The following is a 22,668-nucleotide window of genomic DNA, read 5'->3' on the forward strand; positions in this document are numbered from 1 at the left end:
CACTATAAGGAAAATTTCTTAAATAGCCACCGCTATGCTTTACTAACAAACATCATTCATACAACTTAGAACACTAGAAATATGAATGACTTACAGTGGTATCACGTGTCCGCTGTGACACACTTAGGATACTTTAAAATAGATTAACCATGTCCTTCCTAATCGCAGTTGACCATGTCACTGTCATAAAATGTATTGGAATGTAAAGAGTGATTCATTGTTTTGTTCTCTTTGTAGGAGTAACCATCTGGTTTGATCACTGCTGTAGCTGCTTGTCCGACCTGTTCAGACTGTACATGTGTCTGTACTGAGACTATCCCAGCACTGGATTTCTACAGTATCATGCCAAGCAGGATGGGGTCCAAAATGGATTTAACTAAAGACTTCATCAAAATGAAGGCACACTACAATGGGTGAGTTGAAGAGATGCTTAATTTATTTGAGAAATTAAGAACACTGCTTTTCTGATCTGTGTACCCGCGGCCTCCTTTTTTTTTTTTTTTTTTTTTTTTTTTTTTTTCAAAAATGAGGTGTGCTTGGCTCAGTGATTATGGGGTCAGGATCCAATGAAATAGGCTCCTGACTGACACTGTCTGACAGCAGGGCGAGTGGGCTGCAACACTGGATTGTCAAGTGCGACAGGAACCGGGGGGGGGGGGGGCAAGGAAGATGAAATCTACATAAACGAGGCGTAAATTTTAACAGTGGAAGTCCCTAAGTGGTTAATAAAAAGAATCTATAGTTTTTTTTTTTTGTTTTTTTTTTTGGCTTTTAATCATGTCACATCTACAGTTTATCACCTTTATGGTCCAGAGTAGTTATCACGTTTAACGGATTAAGGACAGCAGGCTCTGGACCCTTTTAAGGACCATAACATTTTTATTTATTTTTTAATTTTTTTTTTGTTTTTTTTGTTATGGTCACAGTATTACAGTATCACTGACACCTAAGTAATGGATAGATTGTCATTTGTTTTTTCAGGACAATTTAGACTTTCTTTAGGCAATTTTATTTTCCAATTGATATGTAAATTAAAGTGAAAACTATGAACAAAGCAGGAAAAACACATTTTCTCAGTGTTTACTTATTAGTTTTTTTTTTTTTTTTTAAATAGTCCTACAAAGCTTAAAGTGGGATACAACTCTGTCATAACAACATTCAATAAACGTGTTTTCCTACTTTCTATTACCCGTAAAGTTACCATATTTGCTTTTGTGCACAAGTAATATAGGCTGTTTACAGATTACAAGCTCCCAAAGCACAGTTTATCTGCTCTGAAAGCTGCCATTTCATTTTATTGCATAGCTGCTGTATTTATATATTAAAATCTATCTAGCGATCATATCTCATCTCAACTGTCTCTGCTTTTATCATGTGTGCTGCTCAGTTCCAGCACTCTGATAATGTTTACATTCCTTTGTGAGTTACAATTGGTAAACAAAAGATAAGATATCACATCTTTGGATGTGGCCACAAGCTGCCCACTGAAAAATAAAGTGCTGTGTTAACTGTTTGAATGCTGTTCTGCTACCTTTTATTTTTAGTGATAATAGGTTTTATGGTGTAAATAATCTTTTAAAGCAAATAAATGCTGAGTTTTATAACAGTTTAACCTTAAATTGTATTTGACTATTTATCCTGTTTATCTCAAAACTTAAAATGAACCTAAAGAAGGAGAAACATGTAGGCTGCTATTTTCACCCCCTTATAAACCATGCTAGTTGCCTGACTTTAGTGCTGATGCGTTGCCCCTAATATTTTGAGTCATTGACCCATAAAGGATGGGAAGATCAGCTGATCCTGCGCACACATCAGATATACAGTCACAATCAGATATGTATATCTGACTTAAAAATCTGGTCACTACTTTATTGCAGCAGCTCAAATAACACTTTTTTTTTTTTTTTTTTTTTTTTTATTGGTTTATTTCATTTTTGTGGACTAAGCACTGAATGTATATTCCTGTATCGTACCTAATGCTTGCAGCACTGCTGTGGGTGCTGGGTGTAAGGTTTTTTTTGTTTGTTTTTTTGTTTTACAAAACGTTTTCATTTTATTTGCTGTGATTATGTACATATTGTGGTGATTGGGGGAGAGGTGGTAGTGCCCTTTGACTCTCCGGGTACCAAATCCGTGAGATGCTGTGTGGCCCTAAAGATAAGTGGTGGCAAAAAAAGAGGCAGACATATGTGAGATTGGTAAATGTTCTGCCAATAATCGGCTTGTTGAGCAGTGGTTAAAAGTGGATGTGGCTGTGCAATGTACACCCTTGCTTACATGTTAACAGGATCTGATTTAAAAAAAAAAAAAACCACACATTTTAGGTCCCTAAACATTGTAGGTTCCAACCAAGTTCCCGCTTTTGGCAGAAGGTTCTGGGGCATTTGGCGGTTTCTAGGTACCTGTTTTGCAAGTTGAAAGCTACAAACAGATCTGATGCAGCACTTATATTCAGCCTAAATTTTGTAGTGCATTGAAATATGGGCATTACTTCATCTAGAATGCATCTTTAGTTTTTAGTGGTCTAGTCAGGAAATAGGACCTGTTCACTGTATGTGCACTGTCCTGCATATTGGATAACTGATTAGTGATGTCTAATCGAAGATATGGATTAGCCATATGCTTGTTCCAGGGTTTTGACTCAGACACTACATATGCCAGAAGAGCAACAGGACTGCCAGGCAACCGGCATTGTTTACATGGAAATAAATATGGCAGCCTTCACATCACTCTTACCTCAGGTTCCCTTTAAGGATGTAATAATAACCTTTATACTCATTTTATATTACTTTTTAATACATGTATATTGAAAGCTGTACTGTACTTTTGAATTTCTGTGTTTGGAACTGAAGTTTCCCATAGGAGGAGATGAAATAGTTCAGAACCTTTTGGAAAGATTTTTTTTTTTTTCTTCTAATTCATGATGGCAATTTTGGAGTATATAATTACCAGAAATTCTCTATTGCTCATCATACGGCAACGTTTAGGTGGTTGACTCATGAGCGAGTCTTCTTGCAAGTCTAGCAGCTATCTTTTTCTCTCTTGTAGATTGCTTTCTGATTATCTCTTGTAGGATTCCATGTAACCTCCTCCTTTAGAAGCACAAGGCATCACTGTGATTGTTGCATAGCTCACAGCTGACTAATGACAATAAGCCCTTACATATAACATATGCATTCTTGAAAGTCTTGATCAGCTTGCAGTATGTATGGAAATTACACACAGCATGTGGGAGCTGACACATTCCTCAGCAGATTAGCCAAGTCATGTTGGAGTAACGGAAATGACAGCAGCTACAAGAGCAGCCAGAGGACAGGTGTAGCTCGTCCTGCAAGAATTTCTCTCTTCTGCAGGAATGCAGAAACCTCACGTCACCTTGTAACACCCACTGAGTACACTGCCTGGCTCCAGAAAACCGCAATCAAAACATATGTTTGGGTCACAGAGGGCAGATCCAGCCCATTGGCTTAATAAACAGTTGGAACACATACTTAGGAATGTATTAAGGAATGCACATGCTGTTATCATCCACTTATCTTTTTCATGTCATGTGATTCTATTTTAGGATTATGGAAATGGCATTTAATGTGGATCTATACCCGTAAGAGTTTTGTACACTGCGCTCTTATTTTTCTGAATAGTTGATGCAAGTAGCAGTCAGCATCATTTTTGAGTCCTCAAACCGAGTATAATTTGAATGTTTCTAAACAAACATCCTAATGAGAACATTATGTTTTTCAAGCAGCCATATGAATCGCTGCCATGTACTGATAAGGACCAAAAGCCCGAAACAGGTTGTCTACATGTGGGGTTAATGTGGCTCTGTAATATTTAAAGCTACAGGCTTGCTATACACCAGCGGTTCTGGATGCTTGCCTGGCTTACAGGGGCGGAAAGAGATACTTTGCATATTTAGTAGTGGTGCATTGTGGGTAACCACAAATGTTCACTTATAGCTGAATTATTGCAAGTTTCTTTCTGTTTAGAGAAGGCACATTTCACTAAGCATTGCTTATTAGTAGGAGGGCTTTTCGGTCTCTTTAATCCCCCTATACATTCCTAGTGATTTGGGTCTCCCCGAGCTGCTTGGTTACTCTGTTTTTCAAACCTAAAACACTTAAAATTCTAGTTCCAAATTATTACACAGAGCAGTTTCAGAATTTACAGCATTAGGAGGAAATTAACTTGAAATTAAAACCTATTTCACTCCAAAATATCTTAACAGGTAAAGTTGCATATTAACATAGGGCCCCTTATTTGGTAGCAGCTTCATAATTCTTGCATCCATTGAACTTTTACATTTTTGGAGATGTTCTGTGTGATTTTCTTTGCAGGATATCAGAATAGCCTCCCAGAGCTGTGGTTTGGATGTAAACTAAATCCAACCCTCATAAATGTTTTGCTTAATAGGATGGAGGGAAGGGGCTACACCAAGAGCTTCTCTCCTTTAATGCAGATAGCAGCCAATGGTGTAGAGGTATTCCTTGAAGCATGAGATGGTGTATTGTCATGCACAAAGATGATTTCATCACAGAAAGCGCTGTTCTTTTTGTACCATAGAAGAAAGTGGTCAGTTAGAAACTCCAGACTTTTTCTGTTCTACTGCGCAGGCATGAGTGGCCTGCGCTCTAGAGCAGACCCGATCGGGGTTGACTATTTTCACCTGAGCCCAATTGGAAAGCCTTTACTGTGTCTGCGCTGGATCGGGCTAGGTAAATATTTACCTCGCCGGTGTTCGGGGGCTACCAGCGCTGGGTCCCGGAGGGTGAGGTATGAGGGAAGCCTCATTAGGATCCAGAGGCTCCTCCCCCCCCCCCCCCCCCCCTCCTCCTCTCAAGGTTAGTATCCCCCATTGGGAGTGTTTTTTCGTTACAGATCCTCTTTTTAAAGCATACCTGAACTCAGAACGTCCTGTCTGATCTAAAAGATAAGCAGCAGTATAAAAAACCTTTTAAAGAAAAACCTTTTTGTTACAGCTTACAGAACTTCTACAATAAATCTCCAGTGTGTCTACTTCCTGCTTTCATGGAAGCAGATAAAGGATTGATATCCTGTGTTTGCATATTAGCTGTGTCTGCTGAGGATTGACAAATTTCTGTGCTGACACAGCTGAGAGCTCAAATTACACTTGTGATTACTTGAAGATGAGCGGGAATTAGGCTCTTCTCCATAAAAATACTCTGTTTTCCTTGTGTCCTGTGCAAGAGTTCAGGCAGGGCTGGATTTAGGCCTAGGCCATGGCCTAGGGCTCCACAGGAGCAAGGGCACCAAAGTAGCAGGCTAAACTGGTGCAGCATTTGCAAGCATGCAAATGCTGCAATGCAGAGAGATCAGGCAAGCACCTGATAGTGCTTGCCTGGTACTCTGCTGCTAGATGCCTGTGCAGCAGCCACCTTGCTCTCTGTGCACGTTTGCATTGTGGCCGGTGGCTATGGACTTGGGCAGCATTTGAGATGGAAAGGAAGAGGAAGCTTCTGCACTAGAGATGAGCAGAGAAAAAGGGGGGGGGTTTAAGGGATTGATCTGGCTACCTATACTGGAAGGAAAGGGGCGAGGGGTCATCTGATTACCGATACTGGGGGTCGGGTCCTCAGGTTACCTATACTAGAGGGTAGGGGGAGGGGTCCTCTGGCTACCTATACTGGAGGGAAGGGGGAGGGGTCATCTCGCTACCTATACTGAAGGGGGGCGGCTGGTGACAGTGGCCTTGGGTGGTAAAGCATACAAATCTGGCCCTGAGTTCAGGTCCACTTTAAAGAGACACTGAAGCGAAAAAAAATTATATTATTTGTATGTGTAGTACAGCTAAGAAATAAAACATTAAGATCAGATACATCAGTCTAATTGTTTCCAGTACAGGAAGAGTTAAACTCCAGTTGTTATCTCTATGCAAACAAGCCATTAACTCTCTGACTAAGTTTAGTCGTGGAGAGGGCTGTTATCTGACTTTTATTGTCTGAACTGGTTTCTTTTCCTCTGCTAGAAGAGAGGTCATTAATGCACAGACTGCTCTGAAAGACTCATTTTGAATGCTGAATGTCGTGTAATCTGCACATATTATAGCATGATGCAATGTTAGAAAAAACACTATATACCTGAAAATAAAAATATGAGAATATTTTCTTTGCTGCTAATCTTCTAGAAATTATTCATAGTACACAACCAATTCACTATATCATATTTTTTTTTCCGCTTCAGTGTCTCTTTAAATACATCTTGCATAATAATTTGAAATGTCGTGTATAGTGAGGGTTACGATAATGTCAGGTTATATTTATTTTTTTGTAGTGTGTTGTAATTGGTGAGTTTTCCCACATTATACTGTCCCCTAGACAGGATCTGGAAAGCAATAGAACTCTGTTTAGGTGACAGGGGAAGGGTTAGCACTTCTGTCATGTTGTTGTTTATATCCTAGGTGGGGAGATTTACCTTACTCAGAGCTAAATTTAACCATCTTTGTACCAACATACTAAACATACTTTCTTAATAGTATTTTTATGCGTCTCTGATACCTTTGCTTGAGTTTAAATACCTTGGTCAGTTTAGTCCATCCAAACAAATTAAAGGAATACTGTAGGGGGGTTGGGGGAAAATAAGTTGAACTTACACTGGGGTTTGTAATGGACATACTGTGTAGGGTTGCCGCGGTATACCGATTTTACGATATACCACGGTTTGTGCACGGTAACAATACCGTGCACAATCTTGTTTTAGGGGGTGGGGCGACTGGGGGGGAAGGGGTTACGTAGCGGCAGGGATGTGATGCAGGGGCGAACGCACGAACAGCGGCGGGCATACAAATACTCACTTGCAGGCTGCCAGCTCCGTCCTGAACAATGTACTAGCTTCATTGTACTTCCTGTTCTTGCATCACGTTTCCCTGAAACGGCGCCCCCTGGGTGCTATTAGAAGATGATGCAAGAACAGGAAGTAGAATGAAGCCCGTACATTGGTGAAGGACCTTGCTGCCAGCAAGTGAGTATTTATCCTTGCTGTTGCTTCCCCTCCCCCCGGGTCCCTGTGCTGCGGCCACCTATTTCTGGCTACACCTATCTCTGGCTACCTATGCTGCGAGCACCTACTACTGGCTACACCTGTCCCTGGCTACCTTTGCTGCAAGCACCTACTACTGGCTACACCTATCCTGCGAGCGCCTACTACTAGCTACACCTGTCCCTGGCTACCTTTGCTGCAAGCACCTACTACTGGCTACTCCTATCCTGCGAGCGCCTACTACTGGCTACACCTGTCCCTGGATACCTATGCTGCAAGCACCTACTACTGGCTACACCTGTCCTTGGCTACCTTTGCTGCAAGCACCTACTACTGGCTACACCTGTCCCTGGCTACCTTTGCTGCAAGCACCTACTACTGGCTACACCTATAATGCGAGCACCTACTACTGGCTACGCCTTTCCCTGGCTACCTATCCTGCGAGCACCTACTACTGGCTACACCTGTCCCTGGCTACTTATGCTGCAAGCACCTACTACTGGATACACCTTTCCCTAGCTACCTTTGCTGCAAGCACCTACTACTGGCTACACCTATAATGCGAGCACCTACTACTGGCTACACCTTTCCCTGGCTACCTATCCTGCGAGCACCTACTACTGGCTACACCTATCCTGCGAGCACCTACTACTGGCTACACCTATCTCTGGCTACTTATGCTGCGAGCACCTACTACTGGATACACCTTTCCCTAGCTACCTTTGCTGCAAGCACCTATACTGGCTACACCTATAATGCGAGCTCCTACTACTGGCTACACCTTTCCCTGGCTACCTATCCTGCGAGCACCTACTACTGGCTACACCTGTCCCTGGTTTCCTTTGCTGCGAGCACCTACTACTGGCTACACCTATCTTGCGAGCACCTACTACTGGATACACCTGTCCCTTGCTACCTATCCTGCGAGCTCCTACTACTGGCTACACCTGTCCCAGGTTTCCTTTGCTGCGAGCACCTACTACTGGCTACACCTATCTTGCGAGCACCTACTACTGGATACACCTGTCCCTTGCTACCTATCCTGCGAGCTCCTACTACTGGCTACACCTATCCCTGCCTACCTATTATTGGCTACACCTATCCCTGGCTACGAATACTGCGGCCACCTATTACTGGCTACACCTAGCCCTGGCCACCTACCACTGGCTACAGAGGGGGGCCCCGGGTCCAAATAATTGTATAAAACCGTATATCGTAATACCGTGGTATTTTTCTTTTTTTTTTTCTCTTTTTTTTGACGGTTATCATACGATGGAATTTCATACTGTTGCAACCCTAATCCTGTGCCCACGCAGCCACTCACCAATGCTCCGCCCTGCCTCCAGTTCACTTCTGGAATTTCAGACTTTAAAGTCTGAAAATCACTGTACCTGCGTTGCCGTGTACTCACTCGTGCTGATGTCACCAGGAGCATACTGCGCAGGCGCAGTATGGTCTGTACCTGCGCAGTACGCTCCAAAAATGCAAGCAACATCTCCTTCCAGTGACATCACCTGCCAGCAATAAAAATATCACCATGTGATAAATGTCAGAATGTAAATCGGGGCGAAGAAATCATTTATACATAATTATTGTAAAAATTAAGCTTTTTTACTACATTATTTTCACTGGAGTTCCTTTTTAAAGTGTACCAGAGACGGGATACCATAAAAGTTTTATACATACCTGGGGCTTCCTCCAGCCCCTTCTGCATGGATTGCTCCCACGCCACCGCCCCCAGTTTTTCCAGCAGTCGTGGCTAGTCGGACGCAAGAGAAGTGCGCTTTCTACGTATCTCTCCGGCAGCCGCCAGAGTGATACGTAGAGAGCACACTTCTCTTCAGGGCTGTGGAGTTGGAGTCGTGGAGTCGGGCAATTTTGGGTGCCTGGAGTCGGAGTCGGGAAAAAATGCACCGACTCCTAATGAATTTGTAACTAATTAAAATAGAAAATATGATAAAATGTTCTATTTCTCAGATAATAGTCATTAAAAATAATGTATATATACAGTATATATATACAGTAATAGCTGTGCTTAGTCCACAAAAATGAAATAAACCAATCAAAATTAGTTACTTATGCTGCTTCAATAAAGCAGTCCCCGTATTTTTAAGGTCAGATATACATATCTGATTGTGACTGTATATATGATGTGTACACAGGAATCTCTTATATATACTAAATAACATCTATGCTGTAAGAATAAAACCTGATGTGTAGCTGTGTCACTAATAGAGATGGTCAACAAGATGGAAATAATTCTGCATTGATGCTGATTTATGCAAATGTCTGCACTCCCTTTGCTGATGAAATCAAATAATTTGATATGTTGTTAAAATTTGGTGACTACATATTAAAGGGTAACTGAGACGGATGAAAAGTAAAGTTTTATACATACCTGGGGCTTCCTCCAGCCCCCTTCAGGCTAATCAGTCCCTCGCTGTCCTCCACCACCCGGTTCTTCTGCTATGAGTCCTGGTAATTCAGCCAGTCAGCGCTGTCCGGCCGCATGCCGCTCCCACAGCCAGGAACATTCTGCACCTGCGCAATAGTGCTGCACAGGTGTAGTATGCTCCTGGCGGCGGAGTGTGTGCATGCGCACTACGCCTGACTGGCTCAAGTACCTGGACTCATAGCAGAAGATCCAGGTGGCGGAGGAGGACAACGAGGGACTGATTATCCTGAAGGCGGCTGGAGGAAGCCCCAGGTATGTATAAAACTTTAATTTCATCTGTCTCAGGTTTACTTTGTTACACAATAGTACTAAACTCTACATATGCTCTCCCCACAGAGCTGCAGGGAATCCACTGAGAATGCTGTGCACATTGAACACAGAGGTGTTGTCTGTTTACAATCTCCTCATTCCCCTGCAGAGTACCTGCACATCATTCTTACATGTACCCACACTTACATTGCCTAGGGCCTGATAGATGTTCTTTGTTCCGGTTTGTACCTTTTACAAGTACTCTTACCAAGGACTAGTTTTAGTCTAAAGGGAATAAATATAGTAGTCTACATATCCTTCTCACTTCAGTTGTCTTGTAAAATTCCTAAGCGTTGGCAGTTAAGAGACGAATTTCATGTTACATACTTTTAATCAACAAAATTGTAATATGCAAATTAGAGGAGTCGGAGTCGTGGAGTCGGAGTCGGTGGAATCCTAAACTGAGGAGTCGGAGTCGGTCAATTTTTGGACCGACTCCACAGCCCTGCTTCTCTTGCGTCAGACTGGTCACGACTTGCAGACGTTACAGCACCCGGTACTGGCAAAAGAGAAGGCTGAAGATGGCATTGTGGGAGGGATCCATGCGGATGGGGCTGGATGAAGCTCCAGGTATGTATAAAACTTATTTTATTTAGTCTCTGCTTTCCTTTAAAGTGACTCTAACACAAATGACAACGTTTTTTCTACCATCCTACAAGTTCCTAAACCTATTCTAATGTGTTCTGGCTCACTGCAGCACTTTGTACTATTACAGTTTCTGTAATAAATCAATGTATCTTTCCCCTGTCAGACTTGTCGGCCTGTGTCTGGAAGGCTGCCAAGTTCTTCAGTGCTGGTCTGTTCCTCTATGCATACTCTAGTGTGTGTTTTATTTACATAAGCCAGCAGCTTCTCTGCTATTTTATCAGTAATAGAAGAGAGCTGGATAAAAATCCTCCTCTGTGAAAGTAGATGGCTGACACATACTGAGGGATTACAAACACAGGCACAGGCAGAGCTGTCTGCAGGAAGCCTGTAATGTTCAGTGCATGAGAGAAGAAGGGGATAGAAGGTAAACACACAAATGATCTTTTGAGATTCAAAAGGAAAGCTGTATACAGCCTGCTTGTGTATGGATGTATTTTCTATGTGTGGACATATTGTACATCAATCTACTTCCTGTTTTGGTGGCCATTTTGTTTGTTTATAAACAAACTTTTTAAAACTGTTTTTGACTACATTTAATGCGGCGGGGAGCGGCGAAATTGTGACAGAGGGTAATAGGAAATGTCCCCTAACACACTGGTATGTTTACTTTTGTGCGATTTTAACAATACAGATTCTCTTTAAACCAGTGTTCCCCAACCCTGTCCTCAGGGCCCACCAACAGTGCATGTTTTGTAGAAATCCAGAGGTAGCTAATTAGCTGTGATGCAGCACAAATTGCCTCACCAGTGAATGTGTGTGGTTTTCTGCAAAACATGTATTGTTGGTAAGACTGGAGGACAGGGTTGGAGATCTATGCTTTAAACAACAAAATTTGAGTCATTCTAACAGGGCAACAAAAAAAATCAGAATTGCCATTGAGATGCCTGTTGAAACAGATGGCTAGAACATCATTGTAAATTGCAAATCATTTTGTATCTTTTTATTGTTTAAAACTTCTTTCAAAATATGAAGTGTAGAGAGTTTCTTACAGAATTATATATTTTTTTAATAGTATGGGCTTTTTAAGAACAATCCTATCGTTAGTTATTTTTAATGAGAGGGCTGTAAATGATGAGACACAATGAAGATGAGAATAGTTACTATAGAAATGGATCAGAACTTCACTGCGCCCTCTGCTGGAAGACTTTCAAACTATGTTATTAAAGTGCTGTTTAGCCAGTCAATGGCCTCAATTCAATAAGATCATGCTGGAGATAATAAGGCAGGAGAAAACGTGCCACCACAGTGAGAGTTATCTTATCTCTTCATTCCTTAAGTTACCTCCTCTGTAGTTATTTTCACACGCAGTTAATTAACAGCCTGTCTTTAATTTTAGAACTCTGGAGTTATTTTAAGGATTGAACAGTTAACTTTAGGTTTGCCTGAGGTAAAATGTGTCCTGAATACTACATGTCTTATCACCATGGTAATAACTCTAGAAACGTTATGAAAGACAGGAGTTAAGCTTAGGGAATTGAGGCCGATGTCCTTTTATCCTCCCAGTTGTCAAGTCAGCTCATCTAAGGTTCTGGTGCCTAGATGAAGAACCTGTACATATGTATAACAAGCTCTTTCCTTGGTACTGCTTTTATGGACCTTGCTCTGTTGAGCAGAAAGCATGCAACAGAGATGTGCAAGCTCTTCATTCAGATGCCTGAATTTTAGAGACTGGAACGCTACTTGCAGTAATACCACATTACCATGCATAACATTGGCCTCAATTCACTAAGATCATGCTGGAGATAAGGCAAGAGAAAACGTGCCACCACACAGTGAGATATTTCTTAACTCTTCATTCCTTACGTTACCTCCTCTGTAGTTATTTTCACACTCCGTTAATGAACAGCCTGTTAGAATTCTGGAGTTATTTTAAGGATTGAAGAGTTAATTTAAAGACAGAAGAGTTAATTTTAGGTTTGCCTGAGGTAAAATGGTTCCTAAATACTACATGCCTCATCACCATGGTGATGACTCTAGAAACGTTATTAAAGACAGGAGATAAGCGTGAATTGAAGCCATTGTCTGTGCTTCTGGTGACAGTTAGCAATGCACTACTCTGAGGCACAGAGGATCATGACACTCCTTTGCACTCAGGACTAGCTATTACCTCAAAGAGCGTTGGAATATAAATTAGATTATCTATAATCAAAGGCTTTCTTTCTAAGCATACCTTTGGAAACCTTACCTCCTATCACTTAGATTACCGGACGTTTGATATATGTATTTGGCTGAAATCTACTTTAAACTGCCCATGTTGGGCCTCTGAGGAAGCTGCTAGTAGGCAACAAAACATTTGTTAGGTTATGAAAGTTGATGCACTTGGATAATTAGCCAGAGTTACGTGATCTATAACTGTATGAACTTTTTATGATGGAAATGCTTATTCTTTAAAAGGATTATCGCTCACTTTTTAATCTATTGAAGCATTGCTAAATTATGTTGAATGTCCCCATTTAAATCTTGAAAAAGAAAAAAAAATGTGGGACCAATACCTAAGACACAAAACAAAACCCATGTTCCCTATATCTTTTGCAAAGGCATAATTGTCAGACTACACAAAAGCCTTTGTGACGGGGAAGGAGTGAGTATGTGCCTGTATGCCCTGCATTTGCTTTTCTTAGTGTGGAAACTACTGCTGGTTCATTTTACAATGCTTATTTACCGCTGAACAAAAAAAATCATAAGCATTAGAGCTCTGGGATAGATTTCTCTCTTCCAGGAAAAGCTGTCCTAAGTGAACTGAATATTGATACGAACTTATACTGTCTGAAATGACTGGAGGTGGTGACAGCTTGCCTATGAAAGCACCTGTGTAATGTCTGGTACACCCCATGCAATTTACCATCAGAAAGACAGGTTAAATCGATTATTTCCGAAAGATCTAATTTCCGAACAATTTTCCGATCACTTCTATACAAAATAGATCAGAAAAACTATGTGAAATCAGATCGGACCTGTCGGATATAATAGATTCGACCCGTCTACCTGACAGGAAATTGCATGGTGTGTAACAGGCATAAGGAAGGAGGCAGGCACAACTTATAACTTAGTTTAAACGGAATCTGAAGTGAGTGGAATATGAAAGCTGCCATCTTCATTCCCTTATAAACAATGCTAGTTCCCTGGCTGTCATGCTGAGATTTTGGCTATAGTTGTTTGAATCGCACACCTGCAACAAGCATGTAAGCCAGTGGAGTTATACCAGAGTCACAGTATCTGATCTGCATGCTCATTCTGGGCCAGTGCCTTAAAAGACATCTGAGTTGAAAATTTATGAGCTAAACAATTGTCTGTCGTCCTCCTAAAAATCACTTTTTTTAGCCATCTCACAGTTTTATTTTATATTTAAATCTACGTTTTAAGTTTTTACTGTTTCATTGTCTCTTCTCGCAGACCCATTCATTGAAATATGCTAGAGCTAAAATGTATGAACGATTGACCCTTTTTATATCCTTCCTTCTCTCAGAAGCCATTTTCTGCCAGGAAAGTGTTTTATGGCTGTAATTCCTTATTAGTGAAGGTTGTTCTATAGGCGACCCGGACAGAATCTGTCACTTGCATACGTGATTTGTAACTCTTTCAGGCAGAGAAAGAACAAAAAGGAACACAGCATAGTCATTTGTGTGCTTGACACTGTACATACACTTCTATCTCCTCATGTCACGTCACTTTGGATGTCTTTTAAAAGAATTTGAGGCAGATCATCAACACAGAAATCGAGCAACTGGTATTGTTATAGAATGAAGATGACAGCCTCCATATTCCTTTCATTTCAGGTTTACTTTAAAGCAAGTCTGAAGGAAAAATAATAATAATAATAATAATAATAATAAAATACTTCCCCTAAGGAAAGGCTCTGGGTCCTATAGAGCCTTCCCATCCCTTCCCTCCCACTGCGGGAGGCTTTGTGCTCCCGAAGACCAGCTGCAGCGGAAGAGAGTAGTCTCTGACCCATGGGCCGAGAGACTGCTAACAGGGGAGCCAGCACAGGAACGATGGGACGAGGAGAAGACTGGAAAGGCTCTGTAGGACCCAGAGCCTTCCCCCTCTCTCTTTTTTGCTTCAGCCTTATTTTAAGTCTTACTCCACACGTATAAGAAAAAAGGCAATCGCAGAGTAAAGAAATACTCTGTTGAATCCACATATGGACTAATCGCAAGATGTGATTGAAAAAATTTGTGTTCTCACAGGTTTGCTTTACTGCACAGAATCTGAATACTGGGCCACTTTAAAACAAGACTCTATTTTGAGAGAGGTTGAATAGATCATTACTACATTCTATATTTATTTTTTTAAATGTTATAGTGTCATATAATTTACAGCACATGACCTTGTTACATTGGCAGGTGTCACACCTTCTGCCGGCTAAGTAATGATGTCACATCCTTTTGTTATGCCCTGTAAAACTATAACTCGCACTGGTTCATTAGATTTACAACATTCATCTGACAAACAATTGGATAAATTCTACTCTGGCCTTTCTGACTCACTTTATATGTCCTATTTCATACTAATATTACATGTCTGTATGTTGCAGTCTATTATTACTCTGGTTAAGAGCTAGGGCTGGTTTTATCATTAAAAAAAATCCTTTAGGATAAGCGACTGTACATGCTATGAAAAAGACTAGGAAATGCAAAATCGCGCTTGGAAATGGAGAGATCTTAGGAGGCAGGATGCAAGGCTGCATAAGGTGCACTTAAAGGGGTTCTGTGGCAGTCTAAAAATCGAACTAGCTGATCCCTACCTGGGGCTTCTTTCAGCCCCCTGCAGCAGTAATGTCCCGCACCTCCCTCCTCCGATGCTCCGTTCCCCGCCGCCAGTCCCGGTTTAATACTAGATGAATACTACTCCATCCCGTGCGCGTCATCGAGAGCTTACTGCGCAGTATGAAGATTTCTTGTGCTGCGCCTGCGCAGTAAGCTCCAATGACGCGTGGACGTGCAGCGTAATCACTCGCGTGATTAAACCGGGATCGGTGGCGGGGAGTGGTGCAGCAGAAGAGGATGGCGTGGGACATTACCGCTGCAGGGGGTTGATAGAAGCCCCAGGTAAGTGTCAGCTTGTTTGAGTTTTAGACTGCCACAGAACTCCTTTAAAGCGGACCCAAACCAAACATTTTTTTTAATTCAAAATATTTAGTTGCACCACTCTGACACATACAAAGATAAATAAACACTCCTTCAAGCCTATGAGCATTTTCAGTGCATGCTTTTCACACTTCTTTTCACAACTAGGGTTATACAGGTGGCAGCCATTAGCAATTCCTCCATTGCCGGACACCACCTATTCTACCAGTTTGCCAGATTCTGTCCCGGCCATATGAAAGGAAGGGAGGGGTTCCTCCAATAAATGTAAAATATTTTATGTGTCGTCATGCAGCTGAAAAAAGGCTGCCATTTCTTATTATAATTTAGAAAATAGATTTTATTTCTGAAATCTTGTATTTTTAATTTGGGTTTACTTTAAGCACGTGAAAACCTGTGTACGTCATCAGTGCTGAACAGTTGCATGACTGCTGTGCCCTTCTCTTGTATACTGGAGAGGGAAAGGTGGTCAGACTTGCCACTCTATGGGCCCGGTCCAATCAACGTTTTCTTAATAAAAGCAGCAGCAGCAAACAAGAAAATACTCAGAATAATTTTGACAGAATTTTTTCACCTACTTTTTGATACTTTTGAAAAGTTATTTTAAACAGAAGATGAAAAATTCTCATAGGAGAAAACTTAGGATAAAAAGTGAATTGGATCAGGCCCTATAACGGTTTAGCTCAGGGAGTTAACAAAGATGACAAGGATGCCAAGATCCACGATCGGTGTTAGTCTACATATAAAGGTATACCTAATTACAAGTAGAAAGTAAATCCAAATTTATTGGAACACCATGTATGAGTCACACAACATTACAGTCCAAATTAGCTTTGTCAAAGATCATTTGGTCCAAAAGGTTGTGTGACTGTCTATGGTGTTCCAATAAATTTGAAATTATTTACTGCTTGCATTCCAGTAGTGCCGGTTTTGTTTGCTTCCCTTCTATTGAAAACCATTCCTTCCCAGGAGGAGCTTAGAGACCAAGATAACCATTCAGTATCATAATTGAATTTCCAATGTTAATTTTATAAATTCAGCAAGTATTTACATTTTCTGAATTTGTAGAAAGAAGTATATCCAAAAATCTAATTGGAGGGCCAACACTTAATTAAATGCACCACTCATACAAGAGGAGAGACTACAGTACCCTGAATCGCCATGCCTCCACAAAATAAACTGCTGTCTCTGCATGTGCATTACATATAATTTTTATTAGTGAATACAAACAATTCCCAGCATTAGCAAAATTACAACCTTCCCCATAAAATCACGGTCATGACTGTAGTGAGCGATTAGATGTAGATCATCCCACTGTCAATGCAAAGGTTATAACTGAGTTACGATCGCCCAGCTCACGCCTATGCCAATCAAACCAGTCCACCATTTGCTCATTTACATAAATGTGGGCCCACCACCCGCGCACACCGCCGGCTTGCACACATACCCTATTGTTACTGTATGGCCATACCATCCTGCGCGCCGGCCTACGCTTGTTTACATCTGGGGCTGTGGGAGTGGCAGGATGTCTACCCCATGGACCTCCTCCAGCGGCATGTCCACATATGGTTTAGGTTCATAGATGACGTGCTCATGGTCTGGCGGGGAACGAAAGACCAATTAGACCAATTTATGTCTGAGCTAGGCAATAATGAGCGAAATTTAAAGTTCAGTCATGAGGCGAGCGATTCAAAGTTGACATTCCTAGATCTGACAATCTGTAGGGAAGAGAATAGATTAACGATGACATATCGGAAACCCACAGCAGGGACCACCCTGCTCCACTATTCCAGTCACCATTTGATCTCTCAAAAACGAGCAGTTCCTAGGGGCAAATTCCATAGGCATAAGAGAAAGTACATTAGACAGCGATTTTGAAAGGGAGGGTCAGGAATTGAGTCAGAGGTTGATACAAAGTGGATACCCGGAGGAAATGGTGGAGCAGGAGTTCCAGAGGATGTGGAGGAATTGTAGAAAGAAGGTTGACTGTCTCCATGGAACAGAGACTGCGTACTTAACCTCCAGAGCGGTATGGACGAGCTCCACCTGTCAATTACCGTCGGAGGGAATAGCATTTCCCAGGGAGATTTCAAGCCCCCCCCCCCCCCCCCGATCGCCGTGATTGGCGGCGTTATACAAACCCTCCAACCCAAGCCCCCCCGCTGGCACAGCCTCTTCCTTCACCACCAGGTGTCGCTATGGCAAGGATCGGGACTGCGCATGACATCAATGACGTCAATAGCGACGACCAAAGCTGAAAGAAGTTATGGCTCTTGCGGGATCCCGGAGTGGTAATTATAGCCGGCGGCGATCAGGGGCGGGACACATGGTTTTTTTTTTTTTTTTTTTTTTTAAATAGCCCCCCTGCGGACAAAAGTCTGCAACAATTGAACGCCAGGAAGGTTAAGTTACATAATATTTAGATTTTTGGGCCAATGAGTCTCATAATTTATTTTTGGCCCCCTGCAGGCGAATCGGCAAATTATTGGCTGCTTTGCCTGCAGTGCAATGCGATTGCTGGCTGATCATTTGTGCGCTGCCATAGGCTGTAATGAGAATTTCAGCTATAGCAGCGTTTAGTGACTAATTTGGGCGTAGGCGGTAGCTGGAGCTCAAATCAGAAAAAAATTACATCTCTTCCCCTGCCCCCCAAAATTGCTACAACTCGGAGGGGAAATTATATTTGGTGCGGGCAGGAGATTAAGCACCCAAACTTGCCCATGCCATTTTTAAATGTATGCACTGCAGACCGTGCAGCAGGGCGTGACAGTTCTGCTTCCAGTGTGCTATCTCCGGCCAGAATATGCCACAATACACAATATCTGACGCTCGTCGTTGTCCTTCTAAGGTTATTTGGCTTTATTTTCCACATTGATTGATGTCTGATATGACAATATCTATTGCTCGTCAGTAAATTTCAAATGATTTTTATCCAATATGTGTACTAGTCTTTAAACACAAGCTGTGTGAATTGTCCTTAGCCAAAATTTTAAAATGATTGCAAGAGATGATTAGATGTCATTCCAAATAGATCAGTTTATCAGGTATTATTGATAAAAAGATAGCCACTAACTTTCCTAGTAATCAAATAAAGGCCTGGGGCACACCAGAGGAGTTTTTCTGAGCATTTTGAAACCTCTAAAAGCTCTTCCCAATGTAATGCTATGGGTTTTTTTACAAAACCTCATTGCTCCAGTGTGCACAGACACATAGGATAACATTAGCAGCAGATTTAAAAACTCAAAACGCTCAGAAAAACTCCTCTGGTGTGCCCCAGGCCAAATATAGCTTTCTAAATCCACCTCCTCTTATTCTTCTCACCATAACACCTGTCTATTACTCATCGGACATGTCGGTCCATTTTGAATTAAGTGGCCCGGAGTTAGAAGCACACATGGATGCAACAGCCCTGTTGGCTGAGATAAAACCCCTTAGGTGTTTCTGTGCATTTATACTCTATACTATAAACTATACTGTTTATATAGAGAAGTTAACTTTTTAATTTCAGTAAATATAGACACTGGCTTTAATTCATGAAGGACAGTCAAGTAAAAAAAAAAAAAAAAAAACTTAAAAAAAACCAAAAAAAAGTTTAATAAGAAACAACCAAACCTACTCTGCAGGCACGAGAGCAGGAGAGAAACAAAAAGTTAATTACAATAGAGAACATCGAACAATCCAGACACAAGGAGTCGTCTTCTTCATCGCACAAGTCCAGGTACCTCCCCCTTCTTGTAGTTTCTTGAGGTATTTACCTCACTAGTTGGTAATTTTCAGTGCAGTAATAGGTTTAGTGAATTGTCTTTTGGCAAGATGATCGGTAAAATCAGCTGTTTTCTGCATTACTGAATGTGGTAATGCTTAACGGATTGAAGCCTTGGTTTAGGCTGTAGGTCTGCATGTTTGACGAAGCGTGCAGTAGACAAAATGGATTGGACAAACCTTGCAATGGTTTTCTGTGGACCTTTTTGAACATTACCACCCTGCATGGTCCATAATACTGGAAAGACCACTGAAAAAGGGGACCCAATGAAAGTGAAAAAGAGGTGGGGAGAGGGAGAAAATATATATGGCACTTAAATGTTGTTTTTATTATTGTTGTTGCTCCTTCCCACTTCCTTGAGTGTTGGTGTCCATGAAATCGCTAGAATGAGGTCTAGCGATTTAATTGTGCTTACCCCGCCCTCCACATACACAACAGCTCAGGGGCGTCGCTAGCCCTATTTTGGGGGGGGGCCCAATCTGTCCTGGGGTGCCACGGATCTCCGCCCGGCCGCCCACTCTAGCAGCGGCTCCCTCCAGCCACCGCCGCCGCGTCACTCAGACCTCAGGATTAGGCGGCGAGCCGGCAACCAATCGTGCGTGCGCTAGGACCCAGCGCCCGCACTGATATGCGGAAGTGACATAACTTCCGCATATCGAGTGGGTGCGTCCAGCGCCCGCTCTTACTGGTCGGGTCGCCGCTGATCCTGAGGTCTGCTACGAGGTAAGGGGGGGTGGGGGGAGCGGCGGTGGGGGGGGCCTTCCCTGGCACTCCCTAAAGGGGCTCCCTGGCACTCACTCACTCCCTAAAGGGGCTCCCTGGCACTCACTCACTCCCTAAAGGGGCTCCCTGGCACTCACTCACTCCCTAAAGGGGCTCCCTGGCACTCACTCACTCCCTAAAGGGGCTCCCTGGCACTCACTCCATGAAGGGGCTCCCCCTGGCACTCACTCCATAAAGGGGCTCCCCCTGGCACTCACTCCATAAAGGTGCTCCTCCTGGCACTCCCTAAAGGGGCTCCCCCCTGGCACTCCCTAAAGGGGCTCCCCCTGGCACTCACTCCCTAAAGGGGCTCCCCCTGGCACTCACTCCCTAAAGGGGCTCCCCCTGGCACTCACTCCCTAAAGGGGCTCCCCCTGGCACTCACTCCCTAAAGGGGCTCCCCCTGGCACTCACTCCCTAAAGGGGCTCCCCCTGGCACTCACTCCCTAAAGGGGCTCCCTGGCACTCACTCACTCACTCCCTAAAGGGGCTCCCTGGCACTCACTCACTCACTCCCTAAAGGGGCTCCCTGGCACTCACTCACTCACTCCCTAAAGGGGCTCCCTGGCACTCACTCACTCACTCCCTGAAGGGGCTCCCTGGCACTCACTCACTCCCTGAAGGGGCTCCCTGGCACTCACTCACTCCCTAAAGGGGCTCCCTGGCACTCACTCACTCCCTAAAGGGGCTCCCTGGCACTCACTCACTCCCTAAAGGGGCTCCCTGGCACTCGCTCACTCCCTAAAGGGGCTCCCTGGCACTCACTCACTCCCTAAAGGCTCCCTGACACTCACTCACTCACTCCCTAAAGGGGCTCCCTGGCACTCACTCACTCACTCATTCCCTAAAGGGGCTCCCTGGCACTCACTCACTCACTCACTCACTCATTCCCTAAAGGGGCTCCCTGGCACTCACTCACTCATTCCCTAAAGGGGCTCCCTGGCACTCACTCACTCATTCCCTAAAGGGGCTCCCTGGCACTCACTCACTCATTCCCTAAAGGGGCTCCCTGGCACTTCACTCCCTAAAGGGGCTCCCTGGCACTTCACTCCCTAAAGGGGCTCCCTGGCACTCACTCCCTAAAGGGGCCCCCTGGCACTCACTCACTCCCTAAAGGGGCTCCCTGGCACTCACTACCTAAAGGGGCTCCCTGGCACTCACTCCCTAAAGGGGCTCCCTGGCGCTCACTCACTCCCTAAAGGGGCTCCCTGGCGCTCACTCACTCCTTAAAGGGGCTCCCTGGCGCTCACTCACTCCCTAAAGGGGCTCCCTGGCGCTCACTCACTCCCTAAAGGGGCTCCCTGGCGCTCACTCACTCCCTAAAGGAGCTCCCTGGCGCTCACTCACTCCCTAAAGGAGCTCCCTGGCGCTCACTCACTCCCTAAAGGGGCTCCCTGGCGCTCACTCACTCCCTAAAGGGGCTCCCTGGCGCTCACTCACTCCCTAAAGGGGCTCCCTGGCGCTCACTCACTCCCTAAAGGGGCTCCCTGGCGCTCACTCACTCCCTAAAGGGGCTCCCTGGCGCTCACTCACTCCCTAAAGGGGCTCCCTGGCGCTCACTCACTCCCTAAAGGGGCTCCCTGGCGCTCACTCACTCCCTAAAGGGGCTCCCTGGCGCTCACTCACTCCCTAAAGGGGCTCCCTGGCGCTCACTCACTCCCTAAAGGGGCTCCCCCTGGCGCTCACTCACTCCCTAAAGGGGCTCCCCCTGGCGCTCACTCCCTAAAGGGGCTCCCCCTGGCGCTCACTCCCTAAAGGGGCTCCCCCTGGCACTCACTCCCTAAAGGGGTTCCCCCTGGCACTCACTCCCTAAAGGGGCTCCCCCTGGCACTCACTCCCTAAAGGGGCTCCCCCTGGCACTCACTCCCTAAAGGGGCTCCCCCTGGCACTCACTCCCTAAAGGGGCTCCCCCTGGCACTCACTCCCTAAAGGGGCTCCCCCTGGCACTCACTCCCTGAAGGGGCTCCCCCTGGCACTCACTCCCTGAAGGGGCTCCCCCTGGCACTCACTCCCTGAAGGGGCTCCCCCTGGCACTCACTCCCTGAAGGGGCTCCCCCTGGCACTCACTGCCTGAAGGGGCTCCCTGGCACTCACTGCCTGAAGGGGCTCCCTGGCACTCTCACTACCTAACTTGGGGGGCTACCATATTAAGGGGGCATTCTGCCTATTTATGTGAAATGCTGTCTATTTATGTGCCTCATGACTGCTGAATTTGTCTTGTTGGGAGCCTTATGATTTGTTGGGGGCCTCAAGATTGCTGAATTTGTCTTGTTGGGGGCCTCATGATTTGTTGGAGGCCTCATGATTGCTGAATTTGTCTTGTTGGGGGCCTCATGATTGCTAAATGCGAGACTATGGGAAAAGCTGAATCCTTATCATATGAGACAATAGCATTAAACCTACTTTTTTTTAGCTTTTTAAAACAGAAAATAAAACTGGGAGGTTCTAAAAAAATGAATACATTTTTCAGGAGTAGGATGGATGAAATTGTTTATCTTCACAGTTTATTTGGATTTTCCATAATATTCATGTATGAGTTAAAACGTTTGTACAGTATTTAGTTTAAATTGCGGTTGCCACTTTGCGATAGATAAGTGACTTTTGGATTGCAGTTTGGGCACTCGGCCTCCAAAAGGTTCGCCACCACTGTC

At 43.9% G+C, this 22,668-nt stretch overlaps 1 protein-coding gene across 1 annotated transcript in view; it reads left to right on the forward strand.

Annotated features, from left to right (window-relative positions):
* PRKCZ (protein kinase C zeta) overlaps positions 1-22,668 on the forward strand; it is a 368,822-nt gene that overhangs the window by 26,618 nt on the left and 319,536 nt on the right. The window contains exon 2 of the mRNA XM_068240660.1: positions 238-413. Coding sequence (XP_068096761.1) covers positions 343-413 — 71 coding nt within the window. The 5' untranslated portion in view covers positions 238-342. The remainder of the gene's footprint in view (positions 1-237; positions 414-22,668) is intronic.

Source organism: Hyperolius riggenbachi, chromosome 6 (assembly GCF_040937935.1).
Source record: "Hyperolius riggenbachi isolate aHypRig1 chromosome 6, aHypRig1.pri, whole genome shotgun sequence".
In the NCBI taxonomy this organism is placed as follows: domain Eukaryota; kingdom Metazoa; phylum Chordata; class Amphibia; order Anura; family Hyperoliidae; genus Hyperolius; species Hyperolius riggenbachi.